Raw genomic sequence first — 16,328 nt, forward strand, 5'->3', positions numbered from 1 at the left:
TCTTGCCTAGAGAATCCCCATGGACAAAGGAGCCTGGTGGGCTACAGTCTGGGGGGTCACAAAGAGTCAGACACAACTGAGAGACTAAGCACAGCATGTATTCTTTATCCCAGACTTTGTCAGGCCCATGAAACCAACTTTAGCATGTTTTCTTGGACCATGGGAGAAATTGCTTTTCTTACGTCTATTAACATACAATTCTGTTGAATTTTAAGACATTAGAATGTAGTTGAATACATGTAAACAAATAAAACTACATCTAATTATACTCCTTCCTTTTGGTTAAGGATGAAATGATGCCTTAGGGTTTTACCCTTCAGTGGTTTAGGGACTGATATCCTTGTATAATATTGTAAACAGATTTCTGCCTAAATTAGGGTTTTCTCTGTTTTTAAATTCCACTGCACTATTTTAACTCCTTCATCTTCATTTATTTTTGTGGTTAAGGCTATGGGAACAAGTAATAATAGTCTGATGATGGAAACAATGAACTATGATTCTGACCTCCATCACGAGAAAGCCTTTTGGTTCTTTATTTTTTGACCTAGTTCTCTTTATACAACCAAGCTCTTTTGCCCTGAGTGTTGATATAAGTGACACAGTGGCTTTCTTGGTTTCACTCTGGATGCAAATTGAGCCATACAGGTGAATCAGAAGTAATTGAAGAAAAATAGCTATCTTTTCTGAAAGTGAATTGAAACTCTGTGCCAGCAGCTGCCAGTGCCCACGAGTTGTTAATTATATCAGTCCTCTTGGATATAGATATTTTCCTGAACACACCAGCTACACAATAAGCCAGTAAATCTAAGTTTGACCTGCTGGTTATTATCGCAAGCCCTAGGTATGTCACAGGCTTTTCACCACGCCAGGGTTATTAATCAAAGCTGACTCCCACGTATTGATCAGACCTCAAATGGTTGGGTTCCATGCCACCCTGTTTATATATTGCTGTTTAATTTGCAGCCACCCTGCGTGCACTCTATCTAAGTGACAACGATTTTGAAATCCTGCCGCCAGATATCGGGAAACTCACAAAGTTGCAGATAGTAAGTAATTTATCTAAATTCTTAGAAAATCAATTCACTCCTACAGCCCTTGTAGGAGTGGAATCAAGGCAATTTGAGCCAGAGTATGGTTTGTTTTGCAGGAATAAAAGCCACTGCTCCCTGAGACCATTCGTTGCCTGTCTGCAGACTCTTGTAAATAAATTGGAAGGATTGAGCCTTCGAGGAAGAGAGGGCAAGGGCGAGGACGAGGGCCTCTGCCGAGCGCCTCTTTATGTGAAAATTGTTTTGACACCCCCTTGTTTCTCTTCTATTTAGCTCAGCCTTAGGGATAACGACCTGATCTCGCTGCCTAAGGAAATCGGGGAGCTTACTCAGCTTAAGGAGCTCCACATTCAAGGGAACCGCCTGACCGTTCTGCCCCCAGAACTAGGTAAGGTGGCTGATGAATGAGCCAAGTTCTGGCTTTAATTATTAATAATGATCCCAGTGCAGAAACTCTGCAAACTCCTCTCTCCTCTTCTCGGCGAGAACCCTCCACCCGGGCACCCAGTTCTCATCCTTCCTAGTAGCATTTGTCATTGACCAGAGTTGAGCTGCTCTGGGTTTGACCTGCCCTGAGGCTCCGTTGAGCACCTGCAACTCCGAGCATCTCAACACTGCTGATGGCAGATGACCAGGCCTGGCTGCCTGCCTGGAGCTGTGGGAAGAGTCTGGCATGAGAAGTAATGGTCTTACCTGGGGCTCCTCCTTTACCGTTGGTGATGATGGCTTTTTTGAAAGGAACCTATCACTCATTTTTTTGATCATTTAGTTTTCTATCTTAATCCCTTGAAAACTTTTTATCAAATAGTTACAGTATTTATGACAGTTGCTTAAAACTACTACAATTCCAAACATGAATTTGGTTGTCTCCTGATGCCATCTTTTTTTTTTTTTTTTTTTAATGCTTTTTTCTTTATTCTTTTTAAAAGTATGAAAGTATGATAATACATTTACAGGAGACTTGGAAAATACAGAACAAACTTACATATAGTTCCATTATATATTACAATTATTTTTTAAGTGGATAAACTAAGATTTTTAGTTGGAGTTTCAATATCAAATGCCATCTTCAGTGGGAATGGTTAACATGTGTTCTCATTGGGAATTCCTCAGTCCTCCTGCCGTGGCCCCTGTGTCTTACTAGGCTGCTGGTCATTCAGATGGCCCTAGGTGACCTTAACGACCTTCCTTGGAAATAACGTCCGCACAGGTTCCTCTGTTATTGAGGTTATGTTGCTCTTCTAGAAAAGTTTCATGAGTTCTCCTGTCTTGCTTGTGGAGACTGTGGATGTCCTCTCATTTCTTCAATACGTTGAACTGTATTGTTTCTCAAACTATGACTGTTTGCTTTTTTGCTCCAAAATAGCACGATTTTATTTACTTGTTTATTTATTGCATTTTATTGAAATAATAATTGATTCACAATGTTGTGTTAATTTCTCCTGTACAGAAAGTGATTCAGTCATGCATATATGTATATATATTCTTTTTCATATTCTTTTCCGTTATGGTTTATCACAGGGTATTGAGTATAGTCCCCTGTGCTATATAGTGGGACCTTGTTTATCCATCCTATATATAATAGTTTGCATCTGCTAACCCCAAACTCCCACTCCATGCCTCTCCTACCTGCCTCTCTTGGCAACCACAATTATGTTCTCTATGTCTGCAGAATAACACAACTTTAAAAAACACACTTGACCCAGCAATTCTTTGAGGAAGTGTCTCAAATGAGTGGTAGTTATGAGGCCAGTTGTTATTAATGAGAATGTGAGCACCATGAGAAACAGGGTATATATGTGTTCCTGCTCTGTCCCCAGTGCCTCCCACATGCTGGGAACAAGGTAACTTCTCGAGAGATAAGTACTGAATGAGGTAATGATACGAAGACCTCAGATAGCAAGGTATTGGTTGGGAAGGCTACAAGCGGGCTGAGTCCGGCTTCTGTCCAGAACTGTGCTGTCCAGGAGAAGCCGTGAGCCACACTTCAGATGTTCATGTGACTCCTTTATGGGAAGATGCAGATACAGAATGTTACCATGGGCAGAAAGCTCCATCTGGCAGCGTTAGTCTAAAGGAAAAGCATACACAGTTTCACCCCAGCTTCCCCATCTTCTGCAGCTCCTTTGTTGCTGTACAAGGTCTTGAGGAATTTGTACTGATTTCATTTATTTTATTTTTGGCTGTGCTGGGTCTTCATTGGTGCATGCATTGCTGCTGGCTCTAGTTGTGGCGAGCGGGGGCTACTCTAGTTGCAGGACTTGGGCTTCTCACAGAGGTCGCCTGTCTTGTTGCAGAGCACGGGCTCTGGGGCTTGAGCTCAGTAGCTGTGGCACACAGGCTTAGTTGCTCCTCAGCACGTGCGATCTTCCTAGACCAGGGACCGAACCTGTGTCCCCTGCATGGCAGGCGGATTCTTAACCACTGGACCACCAGGGAAGTCCAATTTGTACTGATTTTAAGGGCTGTGGAGTAACTTGGCACTGCCTCTTTGCTGGATTTTGAGTTGCTGGGGCCTGCTTAAGGAGCAGGCTCCAACATCAAGAGATGTTAACAGAGTTTTTAAGGCAAAAAATCTTTTTGCCAAAAGGAAGATTCTGGACAGGTATTTGCCAGCCATAGATATTGGCGTTAGGGATTCACGGGGAGCTTTTGCAGCATACAGATACCTGCTGCCTCCCCAAAGTACTGATTCACATCTCCACCTGTGAGACTAACTCTTGTATAATTTGGTAAAATTCACTTAAGTGCTTCTAAAGTCTGTCCTTGATTAGTGTGACAAGGAGAAATGGAAAAAAAAGGTTTTATTTCATTTTTTAAGCACTGAGGCAGTATAGGGTATTGGATTAATCAGTGATTTCTATCAGCTAAAAATTTGGTAGAAAAATACCAGTTAAACCCACACATACCTGCCTACCTGTATATTTTAAAATGTCACATGATCTTCCTATTTAAATACTGCACATAGTCACATTTGCCTAACATTTCTGTTATGCTCCCCAATACCAAATAATATATATTTTTTATTCAGGGCTAGGGTTGAGGAGAAAGTCTTTAAATTAGTTTATATTTTCTAGCCATACCTGGAAAAACTTGGTCTCAGCATCTGCCTAGTGGCAGTTTTCCCAAACTGCAGGCAGACACTTAGCTGGAAATAAATGGTAAACCCCGTCTAAACTCAAGAGGAAGACAGGTGATTAGTTTTGAACAGTGATTTTTTTTGTTTGTTTGTTTTGGCTATGCCGTGCAGCCTGTAAAGTCTTGGTTCTCTGACCAGGGATCAAACCTGTGCTCCCTGCATTGGGAGACTGGAGTCCTAACTGCTACACCACCTGAGAAATCCCAGTGATTTTTTTTAAAGTCAAGAATACGATAATAGCTAGTATTATGATAAGTTGTTATAATATGTATTAAGGTCTTGTGTGCCAAGGCACTACATTAGATGCTTTATCTGCACGGACTGTTTAGAGATGAGGAAACGGAGTCTTAGAGAGGGTTGGTGCCTTATCCGTAGGGACACAGAGTCACAGAGGCAATGTTTAAGCCCTGGCAGCTCATTGTGCAGGTCCATGTTTCTAACCTCTGGGGCGCACTCCTGCACATCTATGTGCCACTGGGAGGATTCCTAGAAAGCTGATTCCAAATATGAACAAAACACAGCACCTGCTTGCTTCCCCAAATGGCAGCAGAAGGAGGGGAGGTTCGCTGCGGTGAGTGCCCTGGCCGGCTGTGCGGGTCTGAGCAGCAGGACTGGAGTCACACTTGGCAAAAAAAGTGTTGCAGTTCTGCTCTTCATGCGAAGCCGTTTGCATAGTTGTTCTGGTTCTCCCCCCACTAATCCCTCCACCCCGCATGGGGGAGCCACCCAGCCACAGTGGAGATGTCTTCTGTTTGTGTACCTGGTACCCAAGGCTGTTGTCTGCAGCTGCCCTGGCTGGTGGCTGAGCAGTGCTGGGGACTGTGGACTCGAAGCTGCTCTCTGTCCATCCTTCAGCATCCCGTAGCTGCAGGACTGCTTCAGCGTGTATAGGGCAGATAATGATCTCTCTTCCCCTATGTATTTACTTTTTATACATCTGAATAAACAAGGTAAAGGCTTTCAAGACTTCTGTGGAATTTCTTTTAAAAATAAATTTGGAGTTTATTAACTTGAAGCCTCATCGGTAAGAGCCTTTGAAGGAAGCAAGGGAATGCGGATGAACTCTGACTTGTTGGGCCTAAGAACATGCAGGGACACTGCCACATAAAGTCAAGGACTGGACTGAAGTTTTAATATGTAAATGTATTACTTTCCTTTTGCTGTGCACACCTGAATAACTTACTTTAACTGTTACGTCTGGTTCCCAAATAGTAAAGCACTTGCTTTTATGTTAATCAGTTTATTTGTATAAAATTGGATGTAAGGCAGGCCTGTCTTTTAAAAAAATTTTTAATAGAATATAATTGCTTTACAATGTTGTTAATTTCTACTATAAAACAAAGTCACACATATATATATATATAATCACATATAAAGTCACATATATATATATAAAAAATCACATATAAAGTCACATATATATGTGTGTGTGTGTGTGTGTGTATATAATCTCCCCTCTTTTTTGGATTTCCTTCCCATTTAGGTCACCACAGAGCATTGAGTAGAGTTCCCTGTGCTGAACAGTAGGTTCTCATTATTTATGTGTCTCATATGTAGTATCCGGAGAAGGCAATGGCACCCCACTTCAGTACTCTTGCTTGGAAAATCCCATGGACGGAGGAGCCTGTTAGGCTGCAATCCATGGGGTCGCTAAGAGTCGGACACGACTGAGCAACTTCACTTTCACTTTTCACTTTCATGCATTGGAAAAGGAAATGGCAACCCACTCCAGTGTTCTTGCCTGGAGAATCCCAGGGACGGGGCAGCCTGGTGGGCTGCCGTCTATGGGGTCGCACAGAGTCGGACACGACTGAAGTGACTTAGCGTAGCATATGTAGTATCAATAGTGTGGGCTTTCCTGATGCCTCGATGGTAAAGAATCCACTTGCCAATGCAAGAGACATGGGTTTGATCCCTGGGTCAGGAAGATCCCCTGGAGAAGGAAATGGCAACCCCCTCCAGTATTTTTGCCTGGAGAATCCTCATGGACGGAGGAGTCTGTCGGGCTACAGTCCACGGGGTTGCAAAAGAGTTGGACACAAGGTAGTGAATAAAAAACAATAGCCATCAATAATGTAGATATATTAATTCCAGTCTCCCAATTCACCTCTGCTCCTACTCTTCCATTTCCTCATTCGTTCAAACATCAAATTCCTACTTTAGACCAGGTTTTGTTTTTAAGGAACTGACTTTTCTAGTAATGTAGAATTCACATATTCAACAACCGTTTACTGAGTCTTTGCTCCGTGTTTTATTTCTGGAAGATACAACAAAAAGAGACAAAAATACCCTTTATGACATTTTAGTTGGGCAGAGAGGATAGATGAATGGATGGATGGATAGAAAGCATAACAGATCATGCTAAATGCCCTGGGGAAAAATGAAAATGGAAGAGAGTGTTTAAATGAAGGGGTAGTGTTTCTGTTCTACGATGTTAACAGAGAAACTAAGATCATGTCATCTGGTTCCATCACTTCATGGCAAATAGATGGAGAAACAGTGGAAACAGTGTCAGATTTTATTTTTCTGGGCTCCAAAATCACTGCAGATGGTGACTCTATCCATGAAATTAAAAGACGCTTGGTCCTTGGAAGAAAAGTTATGACCAATCTAGACAGTATATTAAAAAGCAGAGACATTACTTTGCCAACAAAGGTCCATCTAGTCAAGGCTATGGTTTTTCCTGTGGTCATGTATAGATGTGAGAGTTGGACTGTGAAGAAAGCTGAGTGCTGAAGAATTGATGATTTTGAACTGTGGTGTTGGAGAAGACTCTTGAGAGTCCCTTGGATTGCAAGGAGATCAAACCAGTCCATCCTAAAGGAAATCAGTCCTGAATATTCATTGGAAGGATTGATGCTGAAGCTGAAACTCCAACACTTTGTCCACCTGATGCGAAGAGCTGACTCATTGGAAAAGACCCTGATGCTGGGAAAGATTGAAGGCAGGAGGAGAAGGGGATGACAGAGGATGAGATGGTTGTATAGCATCACGGACTCAATGGATGTGAGTTTGAGTAAACTCTGGGAGTTGGTGATGGACAGGGAAGCCTGGCGTTCTGCAGTGCATGGGGTTGCAAAGAGTTGGACACAACTGAGCGACTGAACTGAACGAAGAAAACCTCATCAGAAGCTGGTGTCATTTAGCCAGAGACCTAAGTGAGGGTGGGATCTTTCCTGGCAGAGGGAAAGGCAGGTGCTGAAGGCCTGAGATGGGCTTGTGTATGCTGGAACAGCCGGAAGACTAGTGTGGCTGGAGCCCAGTGAGGGGAGGTGAGGGCTGGAAGAGATGGGCTTAGGTAGGAAATAGGGACTGGATCACCTGGGGACTTATGCCCTGAGGACATTGCAAGGACTCTGGCTTTTACTGTAAATGAGATGCAGAATAATGCCCTCCCCCGCCAAATGTTGCCCCCTCCTAATTACTGAAATCTAGGAATAGACGACTATGCATGATGAAGGGATTTTGCTGATGCAGTGTCACAGCTTGAGATGGGAGGTTATCCTGGATTAGCACACTGAGCCCAGTGTAATTGTGAGGTTCCTACAAAGAGGGAGACAGGGGAGACAGGGACAGCAGTAGAAGATGGGATGACAGAATCAAGAGGCTGGAGTCAGGCATGGAAGGGACCACAGGCCGAGGAATGTGGACGCTTCCAGAGGATGCGGAAGCAAGGACAAGGATTTCCCCTGAAGCCTCCAGAAGGAATGCAGGCTTTCTGTGCTTTTCCAGGTGGTCATAATGGTTAGAGTCTGGGTCTGTTTCAGAGGTAAAATTAATAGGAATTAGTGGTGATTAGATGAGGGGGGAGAGAGCGAAGAGTGACTGAGGTGTCAGGGAATGAAAAGGATGGGGAAGATAGTGGGAAGGGCAGGTGAAGGAGGAGGAGAGGAGCTGGTTACAAGCTGACTTTGGAGTATTTTAAGTTTGAAATGCTTTTTGGGTGTCAAGTCGAGAAGGCAGCTGATATTAGAATCTGGAGTTTAGATGATAGGTCTGGGCTGCACATACAATTGTATCATCAACATAAACATAAGGCCACAGATTGGATGAGGTCTCTTGGATGTGATCAGAGAGGTAGAAGATAGAGCCATGAAACTCCGTAGTTCCTAAACCCTGAAGCCAGAAGGATCAGGGACCTTTAAGGGTTGGATTGGCTCTTGGGCAGCTCTCTGTGCCCAAGTCAGGGACTGTAACCTCCTCTCTGTGGCCTCATGATCAGCCCTCACTGTTACTGCAGTGAGAATGCTTTGTCTTTGTAGGGAAACTGTTTTTCCTGACATGTGAAGCTAACTCTGCCAGCGAAGGGATGAAATAGACATGGTTGACATCTTCTCTTGAGCCTGCCTGAATCCAAGAGTATCTTTTGGAACAGTATATCGAGCTACCCAGCTGGAGAAGACTGTTGAGAGTCCCTTGGACTGCAAAGAGATCAAACCAATCAGTCCTAAAGGAAATCAACCCTGAATATTCATTGGAAGGATGGATGCTGTTGCGAAGAGCTGACTCATTGGAAAAGACCCTGATGCTAGGAGAGATTGAAGGCAAAAGGAGAAGGGGGCAGCAGAAGATGAGATGGTTAGATAGCATCACTGATTCAGTGGACATGAATTTGAGCAAACTCCAAGAGATGTGGAGGATAGAGGAGGCTGGTGTGCCGCAGTCCGTGGGGTGGCAAAGAGTCAGACACAGCTCAGCGACTGAACAACAGTTCAGCTACTAGCCTATCTGTCCTTCAGAAAAGCAGCAACGTGACTAAGATTTCACCCCCTTTTAATTAGCAGAAGAATTAATTAATGCAGTGGAGATAAGACCTGTGTTAGTGGGGGATGAGGGGGAGACAGACATCCAGACCAATCTTCAGAACAGATGAAGCCCCTGAGTCAACAGCCTAACAGTGGTTTCAGAGCTGGTGGCCCTGTGAGCAGTAGATTCTGTTCTGATTTTGCATTTTCTGCCTCACACATGAGATTTATGAGCCATAAGAGCTAAAGATGTTACCTATGTGGTTTTACATGGCCTCCTTCCTAAGTTTCCAGGTATTTGCACTTGGTGGAATCGTTTCTGTTATCTTGGCTTCTGGACGGTCACCCCTCTGCATTTGTCACCCCAGTAATTGCTTCTGGAGAAGGAAGTCGCATTGGTCAGCCAGGCATGCAACAAAGCAGTGTTTTTAGATGTCAGGTATCAACACCCATTTACACGGCCTGTGGGAAGGATGCTTGCATTGCTACGTATACTAGGCCTCGCTGGCTTCGTATACTGCTCTACACGCCACCAATCACAGTTTTTATTGCAGAAATATGAGATGCTTTTGTATTCTTTCTAGCATATTTGTGAAGAGTGGAAACAAATATTAACCCCCTTCAGAGAGTAAGTGGTGTCATGAATTGTGAGCTTTCCTCCAATTGTATTCTCCAGGATGAACAGAATTAAGAAGAGAGTGGAAGACTTCCCTGCAATTCCAGTGCAGGAGGCCTGGATTCAATCCCTGGTCAGGGAACTAGAGCTCACACGCTGCAACAAGGAGTTCTCATGCTACATCTAAAAATGAAAGGTCTTGTGTGTTGTAACCAAGACCCAGCACGGCCAAATTTTTTTTTGTTAAAATAAAGTGGAGTATATACATCTCAAATCCTTCCAGTTACACCTCTTAATCCTTTTCTTAATAGTGTTGAGATGCTAAAGAAAAAACTTTCTCTCCTAACACAGAAGAGAAGGAGATATGATATTCTCTTGTTGGTCAGTTAAGTCCCTGATTAAAAATGTCTTACAACTTCACATTATTGTTGCCAGTTATCTTATCCTAAAGGGTAAAATATGTTTTAATGTATGTAGTAGGTTATAGAGGCTTACTCTTTGTCACTACACTTCTGTTGCTATCTTAGTCTCCCAGTTCCTTGTTCTGTGATAATAGGCAGGTTATTTTCTATGCTTCCTGCAGAATGAGGGTAGTAGTACTGTTGTGAAGATTAAAATAATAATATACACACAGTGGATTTTTATACTATTAAACGTGCACTGTTTGGAGACTGAGTGCCTGGTGAGCAGGAGTCTAACACATTGTGATTGGCTGGATGAAAGAAAGGCTGAGACTTAGCCTCGGATGAGGAAGGTGAGGAAGTGCAAGGGGATGTCCAAAGGGACTTTCAGGGAAGAGAAGTGGGGAGGATAAGGTGAGGGCCCCATGTGGCAAACAGGCACAGTGGACAGAAGGTCTGGAGGAAGGGTTTCATTGCCATCTCTTCAATCCCATCATTGTGTTCCTGATACATGTTTGATTTCACAAGTGATTTTCAGCTCAGCCCTTTTTGTGAGTTGTGTAATTGAGACTGGGAGCAAGTCACCTGGTTCTTCTTTGTGGTTAGTTCATTGCTTGGTTGCTTCATTCACTCGTTCATTCATTCACTTCCTGACTTTGTGACATCCTATATGAGACTATGAACTTGTCCAGAAGTATTGAATTCTTAATAGCACTTGATCTAACTCATTTCTTCATCCCATGGTAAGATCTTAAACTACCTCCCTGCAAGAGATACCTTGTTTTTTCACTTAATTTCTTACTGTCTTGGGTTGCCTTTTGTGACACTCTGCATTTCATTGATGATTTTTTTTCTTCTCCCTGTTTTTCTTCTTTTCTTGTCTTCACTTTTTAATATTACTGATGTGTGCATACACTGTAATCCTTTGTCACATGTCTACATGTTAGTAATGCATGTTTGAAGTACGCTAAGTCTTTATTATTTTGTTATAAATTAAAAGCATTAAAGATCCTAGAGCATAAAGTTGGACTGTTTTCAAGCTAGGCAAGCTATTAATAGTTTAGCTATCATGTGAAATCTGTTAACTCTTTTCTTGAGAAAAGATGTAATGCCAGTTATTAGCCATCTCCAGAATAAGCAGATACCAAAGACATAATACATTAAACATTTTTTCTTTTAGTCTAGATTCTCTGTTCTGGAGAATTATCTGCCCTGACCCAAAGCAACTTTAGATTGTTATCGGAGCTGCTTTTCTCTGCCTAAATCCTGTTAATTGTGAAAGGTGGGAAAGGGTTATGGTCTGTCTGATTAGGCTGAGAAGCAGTCCTTTGAATTGACCCTCTTTTCTACTTCTATTCTTGGTTTTGTTTGATGTATTCATTTTAAAACTTATGAACAAAATCAAGACATGGGACAGCATAGTTGAGAGTGCGGTAGGGGTATCCACTGGCCTGGATCACCCACCGTCTGGTCTCCCAAGGCAGATGACCTTGAACAAATCACTTACCTGCATATTACTCAGTGGCCATAACTCATAGCACCTGGCTTTTTTCCAACTGGATTACACTTTCTAGTTCACCAGGACCCTCACCTGAGCCTCTGAAGATCCCTCACTAAACAGAAATGAGGAAATTACATAACAGAGTTATACAATGATTTGTATATTTTTGTTTTCAAATTCACAAGTTACAAAAATATAACACAATATCACTTAGGATTTATAAAATTTAGTTCAGAATGCTGCAGGTGTGTGCACAAGTTTTAAATTACATGATAAACAGTCTCATTTCAAACTCCATGGGAAAATGTCCAAAATTTGAGACTTTTTTTGGAAGCGCTAATCCCCTCATTTGTGTTATTGTTTCTTCTGCTTTTCTTCCTTCATTGATTTCACTGGCCCCTGTAGATACTGGAGTATGCAAAGCCTGGATTTACTTCTGGACTCAGACTTTTTTTTTTTAATATTCCTATCTTTTATTGTGCCCCTTAACTTTTTTTTTTAAACACCAAAAAAAAAGTTGTTTTTATTTATTTGGGCGTGCTGGGTCTTAGTTGCGGCACACAGGTCTGTGAGATTTAGATCCCTGACCAGGGATGGAACCAGGGTCCCCTGCACTGGGAGCATGAAGTCTTAGCCACTGGACCACCAGGGAAGTCCCTGGACCCAGTCTTTTCATGTGACAAATGCTGATCACACACAGGAGTCAGTGAATGCATGCAAGGTGCATTTGCCTGGCTGGCTCTATAAGCATCTGCCTTTGGTGTAACTTACCTCATTATCCTGGTCAGTAAAGCTCTAGACTCTTGTCTCTGTGTCCTTTAGAAGAGGTGACTGATTGTAGCTCTGAGACACTCCCTTGGGAACCTTCGGGGAAGTCACCCTAAAGCCCTGTGTGATATCAAGCAGCCTGGCGCAGGGCTTGTGTTCAGTAGGGACCAAGGTGATGCTGGAGGTCTGTGGAGAGGAGCCAGGGAGGGGGAGGAAGCTCAGAGATGGAGAAGCATCTCTTGGTATGTTTAGCATCCCTCGGGTTACATAGTTAATTATTTTGTTTTTAGTATTGTACCGTTTCTGTGTTGATCCACAGAAGCAGAAAAGGAATTAAAAAGAAGGTAAGTAAGTTTTAACTTACTGAGCATGTAAACTTTTCCATTAGGTAAACTTTTCCATTAGGCATTTTGTATATAGTTTGTCACGTAAATCTCACAAAAGCTTTGAGAGATTGGAGGCTTTCTCCCCATTTTGCAGATGGAGACATGAAGCTATAGTAACTTGCTGTGGGTCACGTGGCCAGATAGACTGGGAGCCAGATGTAGAACTGCCATGATCTGGAATAACTATTCCACGTCCACCGAGGGTAGGACCACTGGCTGCTTTTGTTTTGTGCCCATTCTAGGACAAAGAGAAATATAGCCTATATCAAGAAATAGCGTTTTGGGACTTCCCTGGCAGTCCAGTGGTTAAGACTTCACCTTCCAATGCAGAGGGCAGAGTTCCCTGGTCAGGTAACTAAGATCCCACTTGCCTTATGGCCAAAAAACCAATACATTTAACAGAAGCAATATTCTAAGAAATCCATTTGAAGACTTTAAGATTGTCCCCATCAAAAAAATCTTAGGAAAAAGAAATAGCATTTTTATGGGAAAAAGTCACTATGGATTAGATAATAATAACAATGCATACCTCAGAAGACAAGCTGTTAGCCTGTGAAGTGGTTGCCACAGGTGATGATATGTTTGCTTAATAAAGCAGTGAGTGGCAAGTACTTTCCTACGAAACTAGTAACTGTCACTTGTACAAAATTGACTTTGTCAGTCAACCACGAACATTTTTGAAGTTACTTTTATGCCAGATAGGTTTACAGAAATACTTTTTATTTTTTTTTAAACAATACCATATTTACAAAATGGTTTCATGGACTTTTATCTCACTTATGTATTGTAGACAGAAGAGCTTTTCAGTCACTTTAAAGTTGTCAAAACTAAGATGTATAGGGAGGTTGTGACTTGCCCAAAGCTTGTATTGTGGACATAGCATGTTATTGACAACATCAGATTTTCAGTTCTGATCTCTTGACCTTCAACAGTAAATATTCTTCCCAACAGTGTATCCATAAGTGTATCAATACTGAGTCTGTAGAAAGGTATCATTTATCATTAGATGACAGCAGTGCTTCCAAACCTGTGGTTCCAAATAAATTTCCAAGAATTTTATTCTTTGGAAAATAAAGAAAATGCGACTTTGAAGTTTTGCCTTGAATTACGTTACATGCGCTTACATTTTATTTCTGTGTTAATATTCCTTTTGTCATACTTCACAAAAAGTAAGATAGCCTATTCTTTGATTCCCATGGTCTTAGTTGATCATAAAAAATGACTCCCACGAGGTCTTCCTACATGATATTTTTTAACAAGTTCTGTTTTATATGTTCTGTTCCAATGCATCTTTAGCCCTGGAAAATGCTTTAAGTGTGGATTTTAAAAATGCTAAGTGAATTATATTTCTGCCTGGTGAATTACTGCTTTAAAGGGGGTGGGAAGTTGCAACACATAAAACGTTTCCATTCCATATTATAAATTTCAGGAAGCCCAGTGTCAGGTTGGGTATGATTGAGCATGGGCATCAATCTGTGTTAACACCAGCTAGTGAAGCAAGCCAGTGTTTCCAGTGGACCAGCCTTTGATTTAATAGGATACTAAATGTATTCCTGCCCTGGGAGAAATGCTGGCAGTGCTGAGCTTCCAGATTTAATTTTTTTTTTTTTTAATTCCAGAAGCTTATCTGTAAATACAGTTCCTATCACCTGAATACATATATAATATCTTACGTTTATGTAGCATCTCCCTAAAAGCATCTCCTATATATTAGCCCACATAAAAAAAATAAGTCATGTTCTGCTGAACTAGACCTGAGTGGCATTATGTGTGGGAATGTGAGTTTCTCATCGTAGTGCTGGGGAGTTAGGGATGAGAGTGGAGGAGGATGTCTTGCATCTTGTCAGCACCAGCAGTGTAGTGATAACCCTAAAACTGTACCTTATCACTACTCATCATGAGTTAGCCTTTCTTTTCTTTAGAAATTTTTATTGGAGTATGATTGATTTACAATGTTGTGTTTCTGCTGTACAACAAAGTGAATCAGCTATACCTCTACTTATATCCGTTTTTTAAAGAGTCTTTTCCCATATAAGTCATTACTGAGTATTGAGTAAAGTTCCCTGTGCTATACAGTAGGTCCTTATTAATTTTATACATAGTATTAATCCCAGTCTCCCAATTTACCCCACATCCCGCTTCCTTCACCCCTGTAACCATAAGTTTGTTTTCTACATCTGTGGCTCTATTTCTGCTTTGTAAGTAAGTTCATTTTTACCATTTTTTTAGGTTCCACATATAGGTGACATATGATGGTTGTCTTTGTCTGACTTTACCTCACATAGTATGACAATTTCTAAGTCCATCCAGTTTGCTGCAAATGGCATTATATATATATTTTTTATGGCTAATAGTCCAATGTATATATGTACCACATCTTCTTTATTCATTCCTCTGTCAATGGATATTACATTGCTTCCATGTCCTGGCTATTGTAAATAGTGCTGCAATGAATATTGGGGTGCATGTATTATTTCAAACTATGGCTTTCTCTGGATATATGCCCAGGAGTGGGATTGCAGGATCATATGGTAATTCTCTTTTTAGTTTTTTAGGAACTTTCATTCTCCAGAAAACTTCTATTCTCCGTGGTGTCTGCACCAATTTACATTCCCACCAACAGTGTAAAGTTCCCTTTGCTCCACACCTTCTCTAGCACTTACTGTTTGTAGATTTTCTGATGATGGCCATTCTGACCAGTGTGAGGGTTAGCCTTTCTTACTTGTATTTATTTAGACCTCTTTAGAATTGTTCATGTTTTCAACTCATACTTTCGTAAGTGGACGGCCTGCTAAGGAAAGCGCCTGACAGTGCTGTTGATGCTTCTGTAAAGTTTGGAGCAGTAGCCTGCGTGCTCCTATTGGTAACAAGCCCATGCTCATCCTTAGTGTATTTACAGACCACAGTACTCTCCCTGTTGTCTTTCATGCTTGCTGTTTTAAGAAGAATGGCTCTTCTACCTAGACAGCCTCTACCTAGCTTCTGTTATCAGATTCTGATCTCTGGTCCCATAGGCAGTAATCTGTTGGGTTTGGAGAACAATAATAAATGAAATAGGCCTAATCCTTGCCCTCTTCAAGGGAATCTTTGGAAAAACAAGTACACAAAGACTTGAAAGTGACAAAATGGAAATTACAGCTAATACCCACACTTCCTTTATTATATTTATTCCTAAGCATTTTGTCCTTTTTGATACTATTATAAGTGAAATTGTTTAGTGAACTTACTTTTGATTTGTTTATTGCTAGTATATAAAAATACAGTAGATTTTTGTTTTGATCTTATAGTGTTGCTGAACTCATTTATTCTCATTGTTCTTTTTAGGCAATTCCTAGAATTTTTTCCATACATGATCATGTCATTTGCAACTTGAAACAGTTTTACTTCCTGCTTTCCAATTTGAGTACATTTAATTTTCTTGTGTAATTACTTTGGCTACAGTCTCTGGTACAAAAGTGGGAAGAGCAAACATCCTGGTCTTATTCCTGATCCTAGGGAGAAAGTATTCAGTCTTTCCCTAATGAATATTAGGTTTTCTGAGTTTTTTGTGTATGACCTTTGCCATTTTTTACTTGGGAAAGACTGTGTACCCTCCAGTGTCTATAAATGTGTCAGAGAATTCCATGTGTATAATCTTCCACATTACTACAGATATTCATTAGCTCATTTTTCCTTCATTTCTGGTATGTACCAAGTTTTTAACCCCATGTGGCTCAGTTGGTA

The 16,328-nt window shown here is 41.3% G+C and overlaps 1 protein-coding gene across 3 annotated transcripts in view; it reads left to right on the plus strand.

The window, feature by feature from the left end:
* RSU1 (Ras suppressor protein 1) overlaps positions 1-16,328 on the plus strand; it is a 205,655-nt gene that overhangs the window by 62,535 nt on the left and 126,792 nt on the right. For all 3 annotated transcript variants that reach the window (XM_070381905.1, XM_070381903.1, XM_070381904.1), the window contains 2 exons: positions 964-1,046; positions 1,323-1,437. In XM_070381905.1, coding sequence (XP_070238006.1) covers positions 964-1,046; positions 1,323-1,437 — 198 coding nt within the window. The remainder of the gene's footprint in view (positions 1-963; positions 1,047-1,322; positions 1,438-16,328) is intronic.

Source organism: Bos mutus, chromosome 13, assembly GCF_027580195.1.
Source record: "Bos mutus isolate GX-2022 chromosome 13, NWIPB_WYAK_1.1, whole genome shotgun sequence".
Taxonomy (NCBI): domain Eukaryota; kingdom Metazoa; phylum Chordata; class Mammalia; order Artiodactyla; family Bovidae; genus Bos; species Bos mutus.